The sequence below is a fragment of the Juglans microcarpa x Juglans regia genome, chromosome 7D, assembly GCF_004785595.1.
Source record: "Juglans microcarpa x Juglans regia isolate MS1-56 chromosome 7D, Jm3101_v1.0, whole genome shotgun sequence".
Classification (NCBI taxonomy): Eukaryota; Viridiplantae; Streptophyta; class Magnoliopsida; order Fagales; family Juglandaceae; genus Juglans; species Juglans microcarpa x Juglans regia.
The window spans coordinates 11,934,771-11,951,850 of NC_054606.1; the positions used below are offsets into that span (position 1 = coordinate 11,934,771).

The 17,080-nt window shown below is 37.5% G+C and overlaps 2 protein-coding genes across 2 annotated transcripts; both read right to left on the reverse strand.

The window, feature by feature from the left end:
- Nucleotides 1-692: 692 nt before the first annotated feature.
- Nucleotides 693-2,781, reverse strand: LOC121238383. The gene is made up of 2 exons (XM_041135234.1): nt 2,150-2,781; nt 693-1,968 (listed from the first exon to the last, which is right to left on the reverse strand). Exons 1-2 carry the CDS (start codon nt 2,556-2,558, stop codon nt 1,229-1,231), a joined length of 1,149 nt encoding a protein of 382 aa, XP_040991168.1. The 5' UTR covers nt 2,559-2,781; the 3' UTR covers nt 693-1,228.
- A 1,150-nt stretch (nt 2,782-3,931) lies between these two features.
- LOC121238384 (probable pyridoxal 5'-phosphate synthase subunit PDX2) lies at nt 3,932-16,072 on the reverse strand. The gene is made up of 8 exons (XM_041135235.1): nt 15,992-16,072; nt 10,453-10,621; nt 10,234-10,361; nt 9,700-9,787; nt 9,526-9,599; nt 4,989-5,180; nt 4,399-4,493; nt 3,932-4,317 (listed from the first exon to the last, which is right to left on the reverse strand). Exons 2-8 carry the CDS (start codon nt 10,505-10,507, stop codon nt 4,191-4,193), a joined length of 759 nt encoding a protein of 252 aa, XP_040991169.1. The 5' UTR covers nt 10,508-10,621; nt 15,992-16,072; the 3' UTR covers nt 3,932-4,190.
- Between the last annotated feature and the right edge of the window lie 1,008 nt (nt 16,073-17,080).

Below are 17,080 nucleotides of genomic sequence, written 5' to 3' on the forward strand. Positions count from 1 at the left end.
CGCATTTTGGTTGCATAATTCTGAAGAATAATCCTCAAAATTGTATAAGAAATCAAGGTGCCTAGCAATGATAACCAGTCAAATAGCTAGAGCCAAAACAAAAATAAGCAAAAATGAGCTGATTTAATAAACTATCTGTAAACCCGTTTGACCACCTATAAGGCTTAAGATAGCTAATATATATATATATATATATATATATATATATATATATATATATAACTAGTCGTAGACCTATGATCGGATGCATAGGAATAGCTGAACTTATTAAAATATTACTTTGTGGCATTACCCAAAAAAAAATAGAACCCCTGAAAGAGTGTCAATATATGAGTGATGGTATTTTCTTGAGTGAAAAGAGGAGAGAGATCAAAGGTTCACACATCTATATATCACACATTTAGTAAGAGAAAAAAATTAAAAAAATAATAAAAAGGATGGTGTGTGGTGTAAGAGGCTTATGAATAAAATTTTTCATTCATCTTAATTCATCTCATTTCATCATTACAATTTTCTTAAATTTTCACAAAAAATAAAAAACAATTCAACTTTTTTCAAATCTCAAAACAATAATAATATTAAAAAATAATATTCTAATAATATTTTATTCAACTCATCTCAAACTATCTCAACTCATCTCTGAATCTAAATAAGGCCAGTCACAGGTCGAAGTTAATTTATCATATTCAAGCTTAATATAATAAGCTTCAATATATTTTTCATGGTGGGGAAAGAGAGATCTAACCATGAGTTTAGCAAATCTTCCTTTGTCCATGCATCTAGCCATGCAGTTGTCTCCTCTAGAGTACTTATCCCCAAGCCATCATAACTAATTGGACAAGAAGTATCTCCATTCATCAATAAGCAAAATTATAAGATTTTGTAGGCATCCTCATTCATCAGAAAGTTCTATTTGAATAAACTATTCCACAATTTCTTGTAACTATGTATAAATATATATTAAGGTAAAAAGAAAAATTAGTTTTCTCCAAGTTTAGCCAAAAGGTTAAAAAAAAAACTTCAATCACCAAGAACTTGAAAAGAATTTATTGAAAGATGAAATGATCACAGATTTATGAAGATGACAGTGCCATGGGCAAGCGTTAGAGCCCTTATTTCTGTATTCAGTCAAACACAAAGCCGAAGACCCAAATTAACAAGATAAACGTCTCCTGCAGACAACTACAGATTTGTTTTCAAAGACCAATTTGTCTATTTAACTTGATTGTCATGAGTACTGAGCAACTTCCTTCATAGAACCAATTGCAGGTTGCCTCTGAAACCTGCAAGCTTTGCAAATAGGTGAATAGAGGGATGGAGTCTGGTACTTGTCCTCCCCGCCCATCATTGGCATAGGAACCCCAATCTTCACAGGGCTAACATAGTCTGGCGTGTATGTCTTTCCCAACACTCCCTCCACAAAATCTGTCAGCTTGGCAAACCTGAACTGTGTCTCCAAGTGAGCAAAAGCATCATCTGCTGGTATCTGGTAGTTATGAACCTTATTTTCGTTCTGTCCAATTGGTGTCACCCTAATGTCTATTTCAACCAGATGAGCAACTGTAACTCTTGCACTGTTAGCATCATCTGTTCTCTCAACTACCACTTCTCTTTCTTCACCATTAGTCCTCCATTCTCCCTCTCCATTGTTAGCAATGTCGACAGCCTCGCCATCCCACCTCAAAGAAAGAGCATCAACATTATCGTCCCAGTGTGTGACTCTCTTTGCAGCAATAACAAGGGTGTGAGTGTCAAACATGACAGCCAGGGCTTGCACCCATGTAAAGTCACGAGTCCTTCCTTGTGGTCGGGTTCCAATGAAATGAGCATTGATTTGGAGGTTATCATCCGAAACAATGGCAAAGTTTCCTCCCTTCGCTCCATGGAAGTAGAACATCACACCATCCCCACCAACAAACCGAGGATCATAGCAGAGAGAGCCATATCCATTGCAGCTGGGTTTTCTATCTGCCAAAAAAAAAATCCTCAGATTCCTCCTGCTCTTAAATATATTCCCAAGCTCTCAGCGTGTCGAATAGAATCACAAATTGAAATCTAATAATACTTATCATAAATAAAGAAACATAAATATTACAAGTGATAAAAAGAAATGGTAGTAGAAGTCAGTAGGGAGAGGATCGATGCTTACACTTGCAAGTGACTTCACACTTGCTACTGCAGTCAACAAAGCATCCCTTCTTCATCTTCTTGTTATTCTTGGGCTTCCTCTCCGGGCACTGAGATGGACACGTAAGGGTTTTGGACTTGCATGCCCCCTTCGCTTTGCACATAGCTCGTTCCTGTCCCGTTTTTGCTGGTGCCAACTCGTCGTAATCTGTTGTGGTAGGATCATCTTCTTGGTTGCTGTTGTTCCCATTATTGTTGTTGTTTTTCCCATTGCCATTGTTACTGTTGTTGTTGTTGTCGTCGTCGTCATTGTTCCCATTATTCTTCTTGTTGTTCCCATCGTCATTCCCGTCAGCCTGAACAAAGGTGGGATCCATGGAGATGAACAGAACAAAGAAAATCATGAAAATGCACAACTTTCGTATATCCATCTCTATGATTTTTTCTTTCTCGTCACCTTCAGTAGACTTTTTCTATTGCAATGATAATGGAAGAGAAGAAGGAATGAGCAATGAAAAGGGTCGGGTGCAAAGGGGCTTTTCAATTCAGGGTTCGGCTAGGAATAGGCCATGGAGTTCGCCTTAAGTCAGGAGGATGGAGTTTCTTCTCCATCTAAACAAGCAGCTGAGAAACCGATCTCTATATAAATATTTCTAGTTTTATTGCTTTGAGTAATTACAGGCTTTGGGAGGATAAAAGGATTATATAATTTCTGGTGATATTCTTGGTTAAACAGAGCGGTAATTAGTTGGTTAATGAACGAGGCTACATTCATATTATTGGAGTTTTATAATTAAGATTAAAGCATTCAGGAAGTCGTCCGCTGTTGAAGACACGAATCTTTAATTTTTGTGGGAGAAAATAGCTTGGATCCTACGTAAATTTGCAGAATTAGACACAAGACAGCTTTGATGAACATGAAGTAACCTTCAACTAAAGATAACACCTGAACTGGCCCTTAAAATTTGCAGAAAGGGAGAGGGCACATGGAGCTCGATGGGAACCCTTAAATCCATAGCAAACATAAAGCTTGATCAAATGTATCAGATAATTAAGCAGTCCGCTAACGTACTGATTACGCAGAACTCATGTATATAGTAATAGAAAGCCCTTTAATGCCTTGGATCGATCCCATGCATCTTGTCCTAATCAAATTTACCTGGTTTATGAGAATTTTTTCTTCTGTTTTCTTTGCACAAAAACATTGAATGACTGGAAGGAATTTATGCCTTTACTCATTCAAACAAAATCATTTGGATTCCGAGTTTTCTTGTTTACCATGCAATGCATGCGGTGTATTATGGGGGTTTTTGATAGGGCTGTATAAAAATTCCGATCTCTGATTTAATTTATCTCGACTCCGATTCGATTAGAAAACTCGGATCAGAATCAGAGTAGGAATTTGGAGTCCAATAATATTTTAAAAACGAACCTATACCTCCCCCTCCCTCTCCCTCTCCCTCTCTCTCTCAACCCCAACATCATCCCAGGTCTTTGGGGGGCAATAAACATGTTTTCATGTCGTATGAACAAAATCATAGTTCTCAAAGAAAGGACTAGTTGTGGTAAAAAGACATGTCCCACAAATATTGACATGTAAATAACAGAACTTCACTTCATAATTCTCAAAATAGGCCTAGTAGTTGTTGCCATTATTATTGGCAGTGTTCATCATATAGGAATTAGCATATTAACTGAGAACACGATCAAAACAAAGTGCTTGAGATAATTACTACACATGACCTGTTAAATCCTAAATGAGAGAATCTTTGCAGCATTTGAAGAAACACGCTGGTGACCTAACTTGAAGGCAAATCCCCCCCACGGTCACTTTTTACCATTGAAGATCCAAATGACAGAAATACAATTACTTGGACAAAAATTTAAAGGTTCCCCATATGCAAGTGATGTCGAATATTAAATACACCCATATGGGGGAGAACAAGATGTCTATCTACTATGGAGCTAAACCAACCATAAAGAATACTTGCTCAATGTGAAATCGAAAGCAAACTAAGGGAAAAAAACATAAGGTAGAGATAATTATTAGTTTCTGCCTGGAACTATTGAAATATGGGAAGGTCGATGGTTGGCTGCCGGCTTAAACTTAAATCCTCTCCCCCAACAGCAACAATGCTACTTGAGGCCCCTTCTGTGACACCGCTTGACATCTTCAAAAAGTAACTATGCCTGCAAAGGCAATTTTTTAGATCCCCCACATAATACTATAAAAAATTTCCTAACACATGGGTGATGGAAAAATATATATACCATCGAGTATCTGCTGTCAATTCAGGATGGAAGGCAGTCCCTAGCAAGTTTCCCTGCCTTACAGCTACAATCACTTTCTTTTCAGACAATTTCTCCTGAAATAGGGTATGCATAATGATTATGTATATAGTAAATACCATCAAAAGTTGATTAATTAAATTAATATGATCCCTTTCAATGTGACTGCATTAATGGGCTACAAAATCATTATGCCATACCAGTTCATCGGGGAAAAATTAGTGAAACTGTGCCTAATGGCTTCATTATCTAATGTGAGATCTATGAGCCGTCACTACTAATATTGTTTACTCTATCCACAAACGGTGGAAGTCAATCCCACTTTTGTAGTATGATTTAACGTTTGTGCTATGGTTTGTTTTGAAAATGGAGAAAAGTGTGCCAATTCCTGCAACAGGAAATAAGCATGCGATGCATGCTTATATTTTACTGTGCAGCGAACAGTGTATAGCCGGACAATTTTTTTAAGACGAATAAAATATACTTAGTGTATAAATTGAATAGCAGAAGGAAGTTTGCTTTCAAAGTATTGCCAGTCAAAAGGTCATTATGGCAAGGAACATATAACAAACCTCTTGGTCTTCAACCTCAGATCTTGAAGCCAACACCTTGTTTGATGGGACAGGACATTCAGCCAGCACTTGAACTTCCGGCCCAACTTCAAGGATTGCGGGAGCACGGATGAATACTCCACGAAATGTCTCCGGACCACCTTCTTTAGAAGCAAGTTCAGGTACCGACAGCTCTGCCTCAAAGCTTTGAATCTGAACAAACAAGAATTTCTTTAAGATTAACAAGCATGGCTGAGAAACCCCATCAGTGGATAGTGATAATAAATTGACTCATGTGAGTACATAGGGTTTTCAAGTCAGTACCCCATAAGCAGGACTTTTAAAAGTAATTCTATTAACAACAAACATTTAAGGTGTTTGATTCCATACATTATATAGCTTTTTATTTATAAATGATTAAAACAACAAACACTAAGGAAAACATAAACTAAATAATATAAATCCACAATGAAAGGTCTTCATAAATCCCTACAGCAGAGAAAAACCATTATTAACTATTAGGTATCTAAAAAGAAATAAGACAGCTCTTTCAATGCTCTCTGCATTCTTGTATTAAACAAAGAATGCTTAGTTAATCTCTTTCTAACCACCTATGGCAAATCATGACAATGAAAACTACTTTTCAAATTGAAGGCGCCACTAGAGCAGGCCAGTCATTACTAAGTTAATTGTCTCTTGTGTACACAGCCAGCTTCCTTGCACCATAATTGGAAACAGATCACTCAACCACAAGGTGACAAAAACCAGATGTTCCTTCCCTATATGTCCAATGTTGCAAAATTTCTCTTCCTCCCAAAAATGGCATTCAAAATACAATTTTAGGATTAAGGAACTCTTCTTCAGCTTCAATGTTGGCAAGTCTTTAGCACGTGTTAGTAAGCCATACCACATGATAAGGCTGTAGAATGGGAATCTTCTTCCAAACCCAAATTCTCCACCGCATAAATATTGCATTACAGCAACTCCAAATATCAATTACTGTTGAGAAATAATCTTACATTGCAAGGTCTTTGGGCATGTTTATAACGAATGAACAATTCTCTCTTATAGAACCAGTTTTATGAGATGAGTTAGAACCATGAATTTCTTCATGGTATCAGAGCTTGCCACAGGACGAATGAGAGCCCACACTATTTACCCCGTGACAAGGACCAGAAAAAAATACTTGCACGTGAGGGAGGGTGTTGAAAAATAATCTCACATTGCCTGTGGGCAAGGTCTTGGACATGTTTATAAAAAATGAACAATTTTATCTTATAGAACCGGTTTTATAAGATGAGTTAGGCCCATAAATTTCTTCAATTACCAAAGAACATATTTGTCCCTACAATCAACTCAAGCTTCAAAACTTTCCGTCAATAGTGGCGATCTCTATTCCCATGAACATCTTAGTGACCCTATAAAGTGGGTGAATGACATTAATCATACCCTTATCATCTAGATCGAGATTGTCAAAGTTCATTTTCAATTTAGAATCAAGGGACTCACAAAGGTCTTCTTCAAGTTCTTATTGGTCTCACTCCTTAATTACCTTTGGACTTCTTTAGGACTTCACTTTTTCTAGCATAGAAACTGATTTTGAAGGATTGAAAATACATATGGCCAAAGTATGACACTTTCAGAACTAGAACCACTACTTCCTTGGGATGAAAAATAACTATTATTTATAACAATTAAAGAAATAATAAGACAAGTATTCTTGTTTGAAGCATAAGAATTAGGGCTTGTTTGGACACTTGGAGTATCTCAGAATTCTGTGAATAATAGTGAAATGGTCTGTGAATAATAGAGAATTTGTTTGAGTTAAGATGTTTTATTAGATTCTGGTAAAGGAAAGGAGAGAAAAATGGTTTAATTTTTGTTTTAAAGTTTGAAAAAGTTGTATTGATTTTTGTGTTTTGTTTTGAAGTTTGTAAAAATTGTAATGACTAGATAATGATTAGATGAAAAGGTTGAAAATTTGAAATTAAAAAGTGTTTTGTGTTTGAGTAATGTTTGGAAAGGAAATTGTGAGAAGTTTTGAGAATTTCACACCTCATCTCAACAAACGTAGCCTTAGTGCGTGGCTTGTCGACTTATTTGCCCCAACTAGCATCCAAAACTGTTCTCTCCCTACGAATATTACTTACTCCAATCTACCATTTAGCATGCAACCTGAATTGCATTAGCCATGGTATAAAGTCTTCTTGCAGCCAAAATAGAAGGAATATAAAACTTCAGTCATTGGCAATACTATAGAAATCATGACCTCTCAATTCAAAGGAAATCACAATCTCATGACTGAATTATAAAAATTCTTGCCATACAAAGTCAACATAATAACTTCCTTGCACCAACTGTGTGGCACCAACTATGTGAATAGCAAGTGTGTCATTGATTGTAATTACATAGTACAAGATGTTAAATCACTAATTGTATCAAAAGCTTAAGTTGAAGGGAAAATGTGAATTATTATTTAATTTTTATTCCAACCCTTCTCTTCAGGTGTGGATCAAAATCTCAAGATGTGGGCCCATCTCATTGAAATCTCAAGAAGTGGTGAAGTGTAGAGTCATAGTTTAAACTCAGGGGCTTTACTTTGATAGCATGATAAATCACCAATTGCCGAAAAAGCTTAAATTGATGGGAGAGATTAATTTAATTATTGAATTTATACTCTTAGACAAGGCAATGAGTCATTGCCACTTTCACATCTTCCTAGATTTAATAGCTGCATAATATGACGCTTAACCACAAAATACTAAGTGTCCTCTTAGTTTAACTTCCACAAAGTAGTGTTTTTTTAATCTCCAATCAGACTATACCATCAAAAAAAGCTTTCCAAACTATGCAACCAGCTAAAAAGATTATAGGATGGGGAAATCGAAATAAAAGAACTGAGGCATTTGAAGCATTAGGTTGTACTGACCAATCCTTGAGGATCACAAATCTTGACTAGTAGCAATAGCCCTAGGCTTCTTACCAAATATAACAACCTAAAGTACCTCCATAAAAGTTCTAATCTCCTCCAAATTAGAGTTTAAAGATTTCAGGGTAACGGAAGGGTTTTACTTCACCTTTAATTTATGCAAAATATTCTTCACAGGTTTCAAAATCTTGAAAGTATTAAACGTGGCAACAAATCCATGCAAGTCAGCATTGTGATGGACTAGAAAAGATACAGCAAGAATCTTCTAGTAGGATCTTTGCTTCGTTCAGATAACAAATTTACATAGAAGAGACTTTGAGAAATCTTTTTATGTGTTTAGCGATGACCTTTAGGCCAGATAGTTGAGGGTTTAGGTCTAGGATCTATCAAACAATGTCATTGGTGCTTGTATAAAGAATTAGGTTGGAAAGGATAATGCTAAAGGTGAAGAATGCTATTTTTTGAAGCAGACAGCTTGCACAGTATTCTCTGGTAAGAAAGTAAGATTTTAAGGTAGGTTTGGAAGAACCCCTAGGGGTTGGCTCAAGTGGTAAAGGCCTTGGGCTTGGGAGTATGCTCCCCCCAGGTATAAGGTTCAAATCCCCTTGGGTGCAAACAATCTCTAGGAGCCATCGGACTGGGGAATTTTCCCTTTGAATTCCACAAGGTGCACTTGTAGGAAACTCCATGCCGTGAGCCTGTGCACCCCTGAAATTAATCGGGACGTTGTTCTCGGACACCTGGTGCCAATAAAAAAAAAAAAAAAAAGGTAGGTTTGCAAGAGTTACTTGATTTCAAAAAGATTGAGAAGATGTAGAGTTTAACAGATTCATAAGGTGTGAAAGAAGGGATATGGTATGGGATTGAAAAGAAGAAATCATGGACGGATGGGTAGATGGCAATCTAAAAAGTAATTGAGAGAAAAGAACAAGTCTTCCATAAATCAAAGCACTTGATTATTATTGTTCAGCTCTCAATTATTTGACTAAAATAACATTTATACTAACTTCAATAATTAATACCAGAATTCTTGTTTCAAATTATAAAATATACTCAATTGGATTGGACCATAGATACATACAAAAACCCAAAAAATTAAAGAATATTTACCTATGAATGAAATAAAACCTAAAGTCCACAACTAGATCTTCAACCAGAAAGTACAGAAATTTAAAATTAAAAAAAGTCTTCGACTCTAAAAGCTCACAAATATAAGAAAATAAAAACTATTAACCTATTTAGCTATTATGAGACTTGTTATTGAAGCAAAATGGCCTTAAAATCAAAAGCACTATAGAAGATATCTTAAAAAATATATAAAATTATAATTGCAAGGCTCAATGAGATTCCAAAACCTGATGTTACAATAATTTTTTCCTACGGATGCCACGCTTTTTAATGGTCCCATAGCAACAATTTTGAAGATGAGATGCTATGAGAAACAAACAATTCACTTCCCATAACCCAAACAGAAGTATGTCTACTCATATCCAAACTCACAAACATGCTTACCGTCTCTTTATATCAGATTTACGGATCTTTACTCCACAAATGCAACATGTTTTCTCTTCATTGCATTACTATCTCGGTACAACATAATTCACTTGAGAGAATAGTGCAGAGAATTACCTGACTACCAAAGAAATTTCTATTTACAGTACAATCTAGGCCCCCAATTAGTTCCTGCCCACCTCTTTTCTGCCCTGAAAAGATATGCGTGTTTATTGGGGAAAAAAAAAACAAGGTTAAATGCATAAAATTAACACAGACTTATTTTAAGGGAACAAAGGATGGAAAACCCACCGGTAGCTTTGTTTGCCAAGAATATAAGCCCTGCACAGGTCCCCCAAACAGGCTTCCCCATTGTAACAAACTCACGCAGAGCAGGAAACTATTGGTAAATTAAAAATCAATAAATTAGATAATTGTGAAGAACATATAAGAATCTGAAAACATTATATGACCTACTACAAATCCCAACATTTCAAAATTATTAGGGACCTGACAAAACAAAAGAAGATGAAACCGAATATTCGTTTTTTTTTTTTTTAGTCGCTTAGTTCACTACGTTATTGCATATTTTTTAACAAAACAAAGCAAATCCATCCAATGACCATTTTGTCATTTATATATTATTACGCTATAATGTAATAAAGCAGAAAGGTTTTAGCAAAAGTCACAAAAAGGGAATAGGTTTTACGTTAGCAAAATGTCTTTTTTCTTTTGTTTCATGCGCTTTCGTCGAGTCACCCTCTATGTATAATTTCCTACGAAAACGTAATCAATTAATATGAGACAAAGGGAAAAGAATATTGTGTAGATAGAAAGAGAGAGGACCAGGTTGTGGTACTGAGCGAGCTTAGCCATGGTGGTGCTCTCTCCTCCAGGAATGATAAGGGAAGCTACGCTGTCTAGTTGCTCGGGCTTCCTTATCTCCACGCCTTTGACCCCGAGCCTTCTCAGCGCTGCCACAATAAACGAAAGAGATTTTGCTCATCAAGAACACGTATAAGCATGAGAAAGAGAGCGAGCGAGCGAGCGAGAGAGAGAATATGCCTGCGATATGTTCGTTAAAAGATCCCTGTAGAGCGAGGACGCCGACGACGGCCATGGAGGTGGAGTAGTAGTGAGCGAGAGAAGGAGAGTCGTATGCCACTAAAGGACCTCTAGTTTGCTATGGCCCTCCTTGTTGGTCGAATTGGAACCTGACCTCTTTCCCACCACCTTTCTTGTAGGGGTGGGCAGCGGGGCCCCGCCCCCGCTGCCCCGACCCGCTTTCGCCCCGCCTCCGTTAGGCGGGGCGGATCACCCCGCCCGTCAGATGCGGGCGGCGGGGCCACCCGCCCGCATCTGGGGCAACATCCGGGGGCGGGGGCGGGCTGGGGTGACCCCCGCCCCGGATATAACCCGCCCCGCCCCGCTGATATTATTATATATATAATTATAATTATATATAATTATATTATATATTATACGTTATTTACATATATTTAAAAAAAAAAAAAAAAAAAAAACCCAGGCATGAAACGACGTCGTTTCATGCCTGGGTTTAAAATTAAAACCGAAACCCTTGGTCCCTTACGCAGACGACGTCTACTTCGCATCTCAGTTCTCACCTCTCGGCTCTCACTCTCGCTCGCAGCGGCGCAGCTCGCTCTCGCCTCTCTCTCTCTCTGAGTTACTTCTCGCAGCCGTGAGCCGCCGCCCGGTCCATCACCTCTCTCTCTCTCCGGTTCCTCTCTCTTCATCTCCGAAGGTAAGTCGTAAGAAACCCAAATTTTTAAATCAATTTTTTTTTTATTTACATATTTAATGGAGATTGGAGGAAGGATGGGGTTTATTGGAGATGGAGGATGGGATTTTGTGAATTGTGTGCTGTGGAGTTTAGATTGTGCATGTGGTTTGATCTTTGAAATTTTGAATGTGACCCGTGAATTGTGTGCTGTGATTTTTTTTTTTTTTTTTGCATTATATAATGTGTGTAAAACTGTAAATCACTGAATTTCAATATTATTGTGTCTAGGGCTCCAATCCGAAACCCTAAATTAATTTAGGGGTTTTAATCTTTGAAACCCCTAAATTAATTTAGGGTTTCGAAATACCCTAAATTAATTTAGGGGTTTTAATCTTTGAAACCCCTAAATTAATTTAGGGTTTCGAAATTCCCTAAATAGCCCAATCCGAAACCCTAAATTAATTTAGGGGTTTTAATCTTTGAAACCCCTAAATTAATTTAGGGTTTCGAAATACCCTAAATTAATTTAGGGGTTTTAATCTTTGAAACCCCAAAATTAATTTAGGGTTTCGAAATTCCCTAAATAGCCCAATCCGAAACCCTAAATTAATTTAGGGGTTTTAATCTTTGAAACCCCTAAATTAATTTAGGGTTTCGAAATACCCTAAATTAATTTAGGGGTTTTAATCTTTGAAACCCCTAAATTAATTTAGGGTTTCGAAATTCCCTAAATAGCCCAATCCGAAACCCTAAATTAATTTAGGGGTTTTAATCTTTGAAACCCCTAAATTAATTTAGGGTTTCGAAATACCCTAAATTAATTTAGGGGTTTTAATCTTTGAAACCCCTAAATTAATTTAGGGTTTCGAAATTCCCTAAATAGCCCAATCCGAAACCCTAAATTAATTTAGGGGTTTTAATCTTTCAAACCCCTAAATTAATTTAGGGTTTCGAAATACCCTAAATTAATTTAGGGGTTTTAATCTTTGAAACCCCTAAATTAATTTAGGGTTTCGAAATTCCCTAAATAGCCCAATCCGAAACCCTAAATTAATTTAGGGGTTTTAATCTTTGAAACCCCTAAATTAATTTAGGGTTTCGAAATACCCTAAATTAATTTAGGGGTTTTAATCTTTGAAACCCCTAAATTAATTTAGGGTTTCGAAATTCCCTAAATAGCCCAATCCGAAACCCTAAATTAATTTAGGGGTTTTAATCTTTCAAACCCCTAAATTAATTTAGGGGTTTAATCTTTAAAATTGCTATGCATTAGGGGTTTAAAAAATTAATTTAGGGGTTTAAAAACAGAATTTGATGTTCCCTACCAAATTGAACAAAAAAAAAAAAAAAAGAATGCACTAGGGTATTTCGAAATTCAATATAATGAATTAAGATGAAATATATATATATATATATATATATATATATATGAAATTATGAATGTCAAGTGGTACTTTTTTTTATTCTACTTTTTTTTTTTTTATGTTCATTATAATTTATATAGTTGCTATGCTTATGCCTTATAGTCTTTCAAGTTATAAATATATATATATATATAAATAACTAAAACCACTATAAGTCTTTTTATAACTTGAATAATTAATGTGTCTTTTTAATACCTAAAATTTATGACTTTAAATTTTTTACAATTGTTTGATGAATTATATATATAATTATAATTTTTTATTCTAATTTTTTTTATGTTCATTATATATTTGCTATGTTTTCTATAATTTCAGATTTGTTGTTTGCTTGAGTTATGGATATGCCAGCAGATTCTAGTGCGAGCTCTCCTTTCCAGGCCGAGGGCACCCCTACCCCTACCCCTACACCTACACCTACCCCTCCTAGTCAAACCCCTACCCCTAGCCCTACGGCACCTTGCCCCACCCCCAAGCCCAACAAGAAACCTGCTTCAATAGTTTGGAGTCATTTCACCAAACTAGAGGGTGGTGACTCAAGTAACCCCCAAGCCAAGTGTAACTATTGTGGAAAAATTTATGGATGTCACTATAGGAAACATGGCACCTCACAATTAAAGGTGCACTTAGAAGAGCAATGCAAAAAAAGTCCAATATTAAGATCATTACAAGACAAAAGCCAATCTAGGCTAGAAATTGGACTTAAAAAAATGGCGGATGAGACTAGTGGGGGTGCAACTTTGAAGGGGTATACTAAGTATGATCCCGATGAGTGTAGAAGACACCTAGCTCGTATGGTCATAATGGACGAGCTACCTTTTCAAATTGTTGATGGGAAAGGGTTCCAAGCGTATTCTCGCTACTTGGAACCAAGGTTTAACATTCCTTCTCGCCACACGGTGGCAAAGGATGTAAAAAAACATTATTACATTGAAAAGGAGAAGTTGAGGGGTCAATTGGCGGATCAATTTGTTTGTCTCACCACTGACACTTGGACATCGATCCAAAATTTTAATTATATGTCTTTGACTGTGCATTTTATTGATTGTCATTGGACATTGCAAAAGAAAATTATAAAATTTTGTAAAATCACCGATCATAAGGGTGAGACAATTGGAAAGGCCTTGGAGGCCGCAATAAAGGAGTGGGGGTTGACCCGAGTGGTTACAGTCACAGTCGATAATGCCTCGTCTAACGATGTTGCATTGGGACATCTAAAGACCTATCTTAGAGAGGCAAATAAGACACTCATGGGTGGTGAGTGTCTGCATGTGAGATGTGCGGCACATATTCTGAATCTGATTGTCACTGATGGTTTGAGAGATCTTCATGACTCGATTGCTCGGGTTAGGACTGCTGTGAGATGGGTGAGATCTTCTCCTTCGAGGTTGGACAAATTCAAGGTTGCTGCGAGATCTGCGGGCCTAACATCTAAGAGGGGCCTTTGTACTGATATGCCTACACGATGGAACTCAACATTTCTGATGTTGGAGGCGGCCCAAGAATATAAGCTGGCATTTACATTATTGGGTGACGAAGACATCCAATATGTTAAATATTTTGATGATCACGGGGGATTGGGGAAACCCGTAGAGGATGATTGGGAAATTGTAACTAATTTTGTAGAGTTTTTGAGGCTTTTTTACGATGTCACCATGAGGCTATCTGGAACTTTGTACCCTACATCCAATATTGTATGTCAGCAAATATGTAGGGTAAAAGAAGAATTAGATGACATGGTCGCGGGTGGTCACATTAGAATGCGGGAGATGTCATTGATTATGAGGACAAAGTACGACAAGTATTGGGGAGATTTAACGAAGGCTAATATTTTGTTATATGTAGCTGTCGTCTTTGACCCGAGGTATAAGTTGGATGGCATGATATTTGGATTGGGCCTTGCGTACGGGCAAGTATGGGCAGAGCTTATTGCAGCAAGGGTTCGGGAAACCCTTACTAGATTATTTGATGAGTTTTCCACCCTGCGGGGTGGTAATATTGCGGCACCTACACCTACCCCCTCAGCCTCAAGCTCACAGTTTCCTGAAGTCGAGGTTGGGAAAAGACGTAGATTGGAGTGGGGTGAGAGGTATGAGCAGACCCCCTTCCTTCGGAGTTCTATAGAGGCTCAGTCAGAGATAGACAGATACTTAGCAGCAGAGATTCTACCATTTTCCCGAGATTTTGATATATTAAGTTGGTGGAAGGTGAATGCCGTGAAGTATCCCATCCTTGGAGAGATAGCCCGCACACTTTTGGCCATCCCTGTTAGCACAGTAGCCTCAGAGTCAGCCTTTAGCACGGGAGGACGTGTATTAGATTCATTTCGGAGTTCATTAGCTCCTGCCACTGTGGAGGCTTTGATTTGCACGCAGAATTGGATCAAGGGAACTCCAATTCATGTTCCGGATGTTCTTGAGTATGAGAAGGCCGACGTCGAGGAGGATAGTGATGATCAGTTTGGATCTGGTATTTATTTTAATTTCATTTTATAATTTCTTATTTTAATTTATTTATTTTCATTTAATTGGTATTCATTAATTTGATTTCAAATTTAATATTTATAGTGATACATGAGACGACGTCTACGGCTACCTCCGATGCAGTATGACTTTGTATTGGACCCACCATTGTCATGGTTTGCACAATTTCTTCCATAATTGTTTTTTGCATTTAAAATTTTGTTTCATCTTTATAACTTTTTAATTCTAATTTGTTTTATTTTTAACTTATTAATATTTCAGGTTTTATAACTTATTGACTTTTATGATCTTGATTTTCAGTCTCACAGCAATCGACATAACTCACCACTCAGTGAACTCACCGCTACGGCTCCACCCCAAAATCAAATTGATCAAATTGAAAAATTATGATTTTATTCATTTAACATTGATTGTAATGTTGCTACAATAGTTAATTGTATAATTTGTAATATTTATTTCTTTTAGAGGAGTTTGTAATAGTGTAATAGTTTATTACTTCTCTTAATTTGTATAATTGTGAACAAAATATTTTAGCATAGTGCCTTACTGCCTTAGTGATGATTACTACTTAATTAGTTAATAACGTAATAGTTCAATGTATGATTCTATATATTCCTTATATATATATATTTTTTTCCTGTTTTTAAATATATATACTTTTTAATCTAAATAATGGGCTCAAATGGCCCAAAAACGAATTCTGGGCCCAAAGTGGCCTAAAAACAGATTCTGGGCCAATTAGGGCCCAGAAAAATGTACTGGGCCGAAGGCCCAGTATGGGGCGGGGGGTGCGGACGGGTGGGGGTCCACCCCCGCACCCCGGCCCAACGGACGGGGGACCCCGCCCCCGCCATGCGGGGCGGGGTCCGGGGAGAAATTCCCCACCCCCGCATATGCGGGGGCGGGGGGCGGGGGAGGGGTGGCCCCGCCCCGTAGGGGGCGGGTATCACCCCTACTTTCTTGACTCCTATTTTCGTTTCGTGGTCCGAGTTTTATTATTTAAAAATTCTATTCGTATTAAGCTATCCGTTTCTTTCCAGGGAAAAAAAAAATGATTTTAGTATAAATATCTTATATGAAAATAATTGATTTTTTTAAAAGTAATTTTGGAAAAACACTTTCTGTTGTTTAATGTAGGAGTGATATACAAACTAACAATCAGGTGCGATCTAGGCCGCTCGCTTCTCTCTTCTTTCCTTCCGCTTCTCTCCAAACTACCCCGCAAACTTCAGACCAGCTTGAGGGGGTGAGAGCTTAGGCTCCTTCCCCCCTTACTCCTTCCCTCTCTCTTTCTGTTTTCTTCTTGTGTAGTATCTAATTTTTGTTCTTTGTTTTTTCAGACCAAATAATGGGAGAATTGCCGATCGTGACCTTTCAATACCCAATAACTAACACGGGCCCTACCAGAAGGTTGCCCAGCCGCTGATCTACATGTCCACCAAATATGGCATCAACCGGAGTGGAGCGTGGCCCGCACGCGCGGGATGAAAATTCTGGAGCTCGTCGGCACGTGTCCCTCACGCGCCTCCAAGGAGCTCTTTGCCGTTGCAACGAGCGGCTACTCCCGAGCCGGCGACTCTGGATCTTCCAAGATCGACCGTCGGTTTTCCCTTCTGCATCCTTTTTGTGCACTGTTCTTCTTTTTTTACAGTATTTTCTCTATGTAGTTTATTTATGTCCTGTCTTTACTTTCAAGAAAACAAAAACTCTAAAAATGTTGTCTCTTCAGACTTAGGTCTGAAGGGTGTTGTCCCTCATCTGCTTAGGCGGTGAGGTTGGGGTTGGTTTCTCCATACTCCATCTAGTCGGGTATGGAGTTTTGTTATTTGGTTACTGCAAACTCTGTCGTGGATAGAGTTGTGCTATATCTTAGACTTCGGTCTTTAGAGATTAGCCATTTGGACTAGACTATGTCAGTCATAAAAGTGTACTGGGATACTACTAACGTTTGTAATTGACTTGTTGTTTTAAGTCAACTTTATATATCATTCTTCAATGAATGGAGTGAGATCTATTGCTATAAAAAAAAAAAAAAAAAAAAAAAA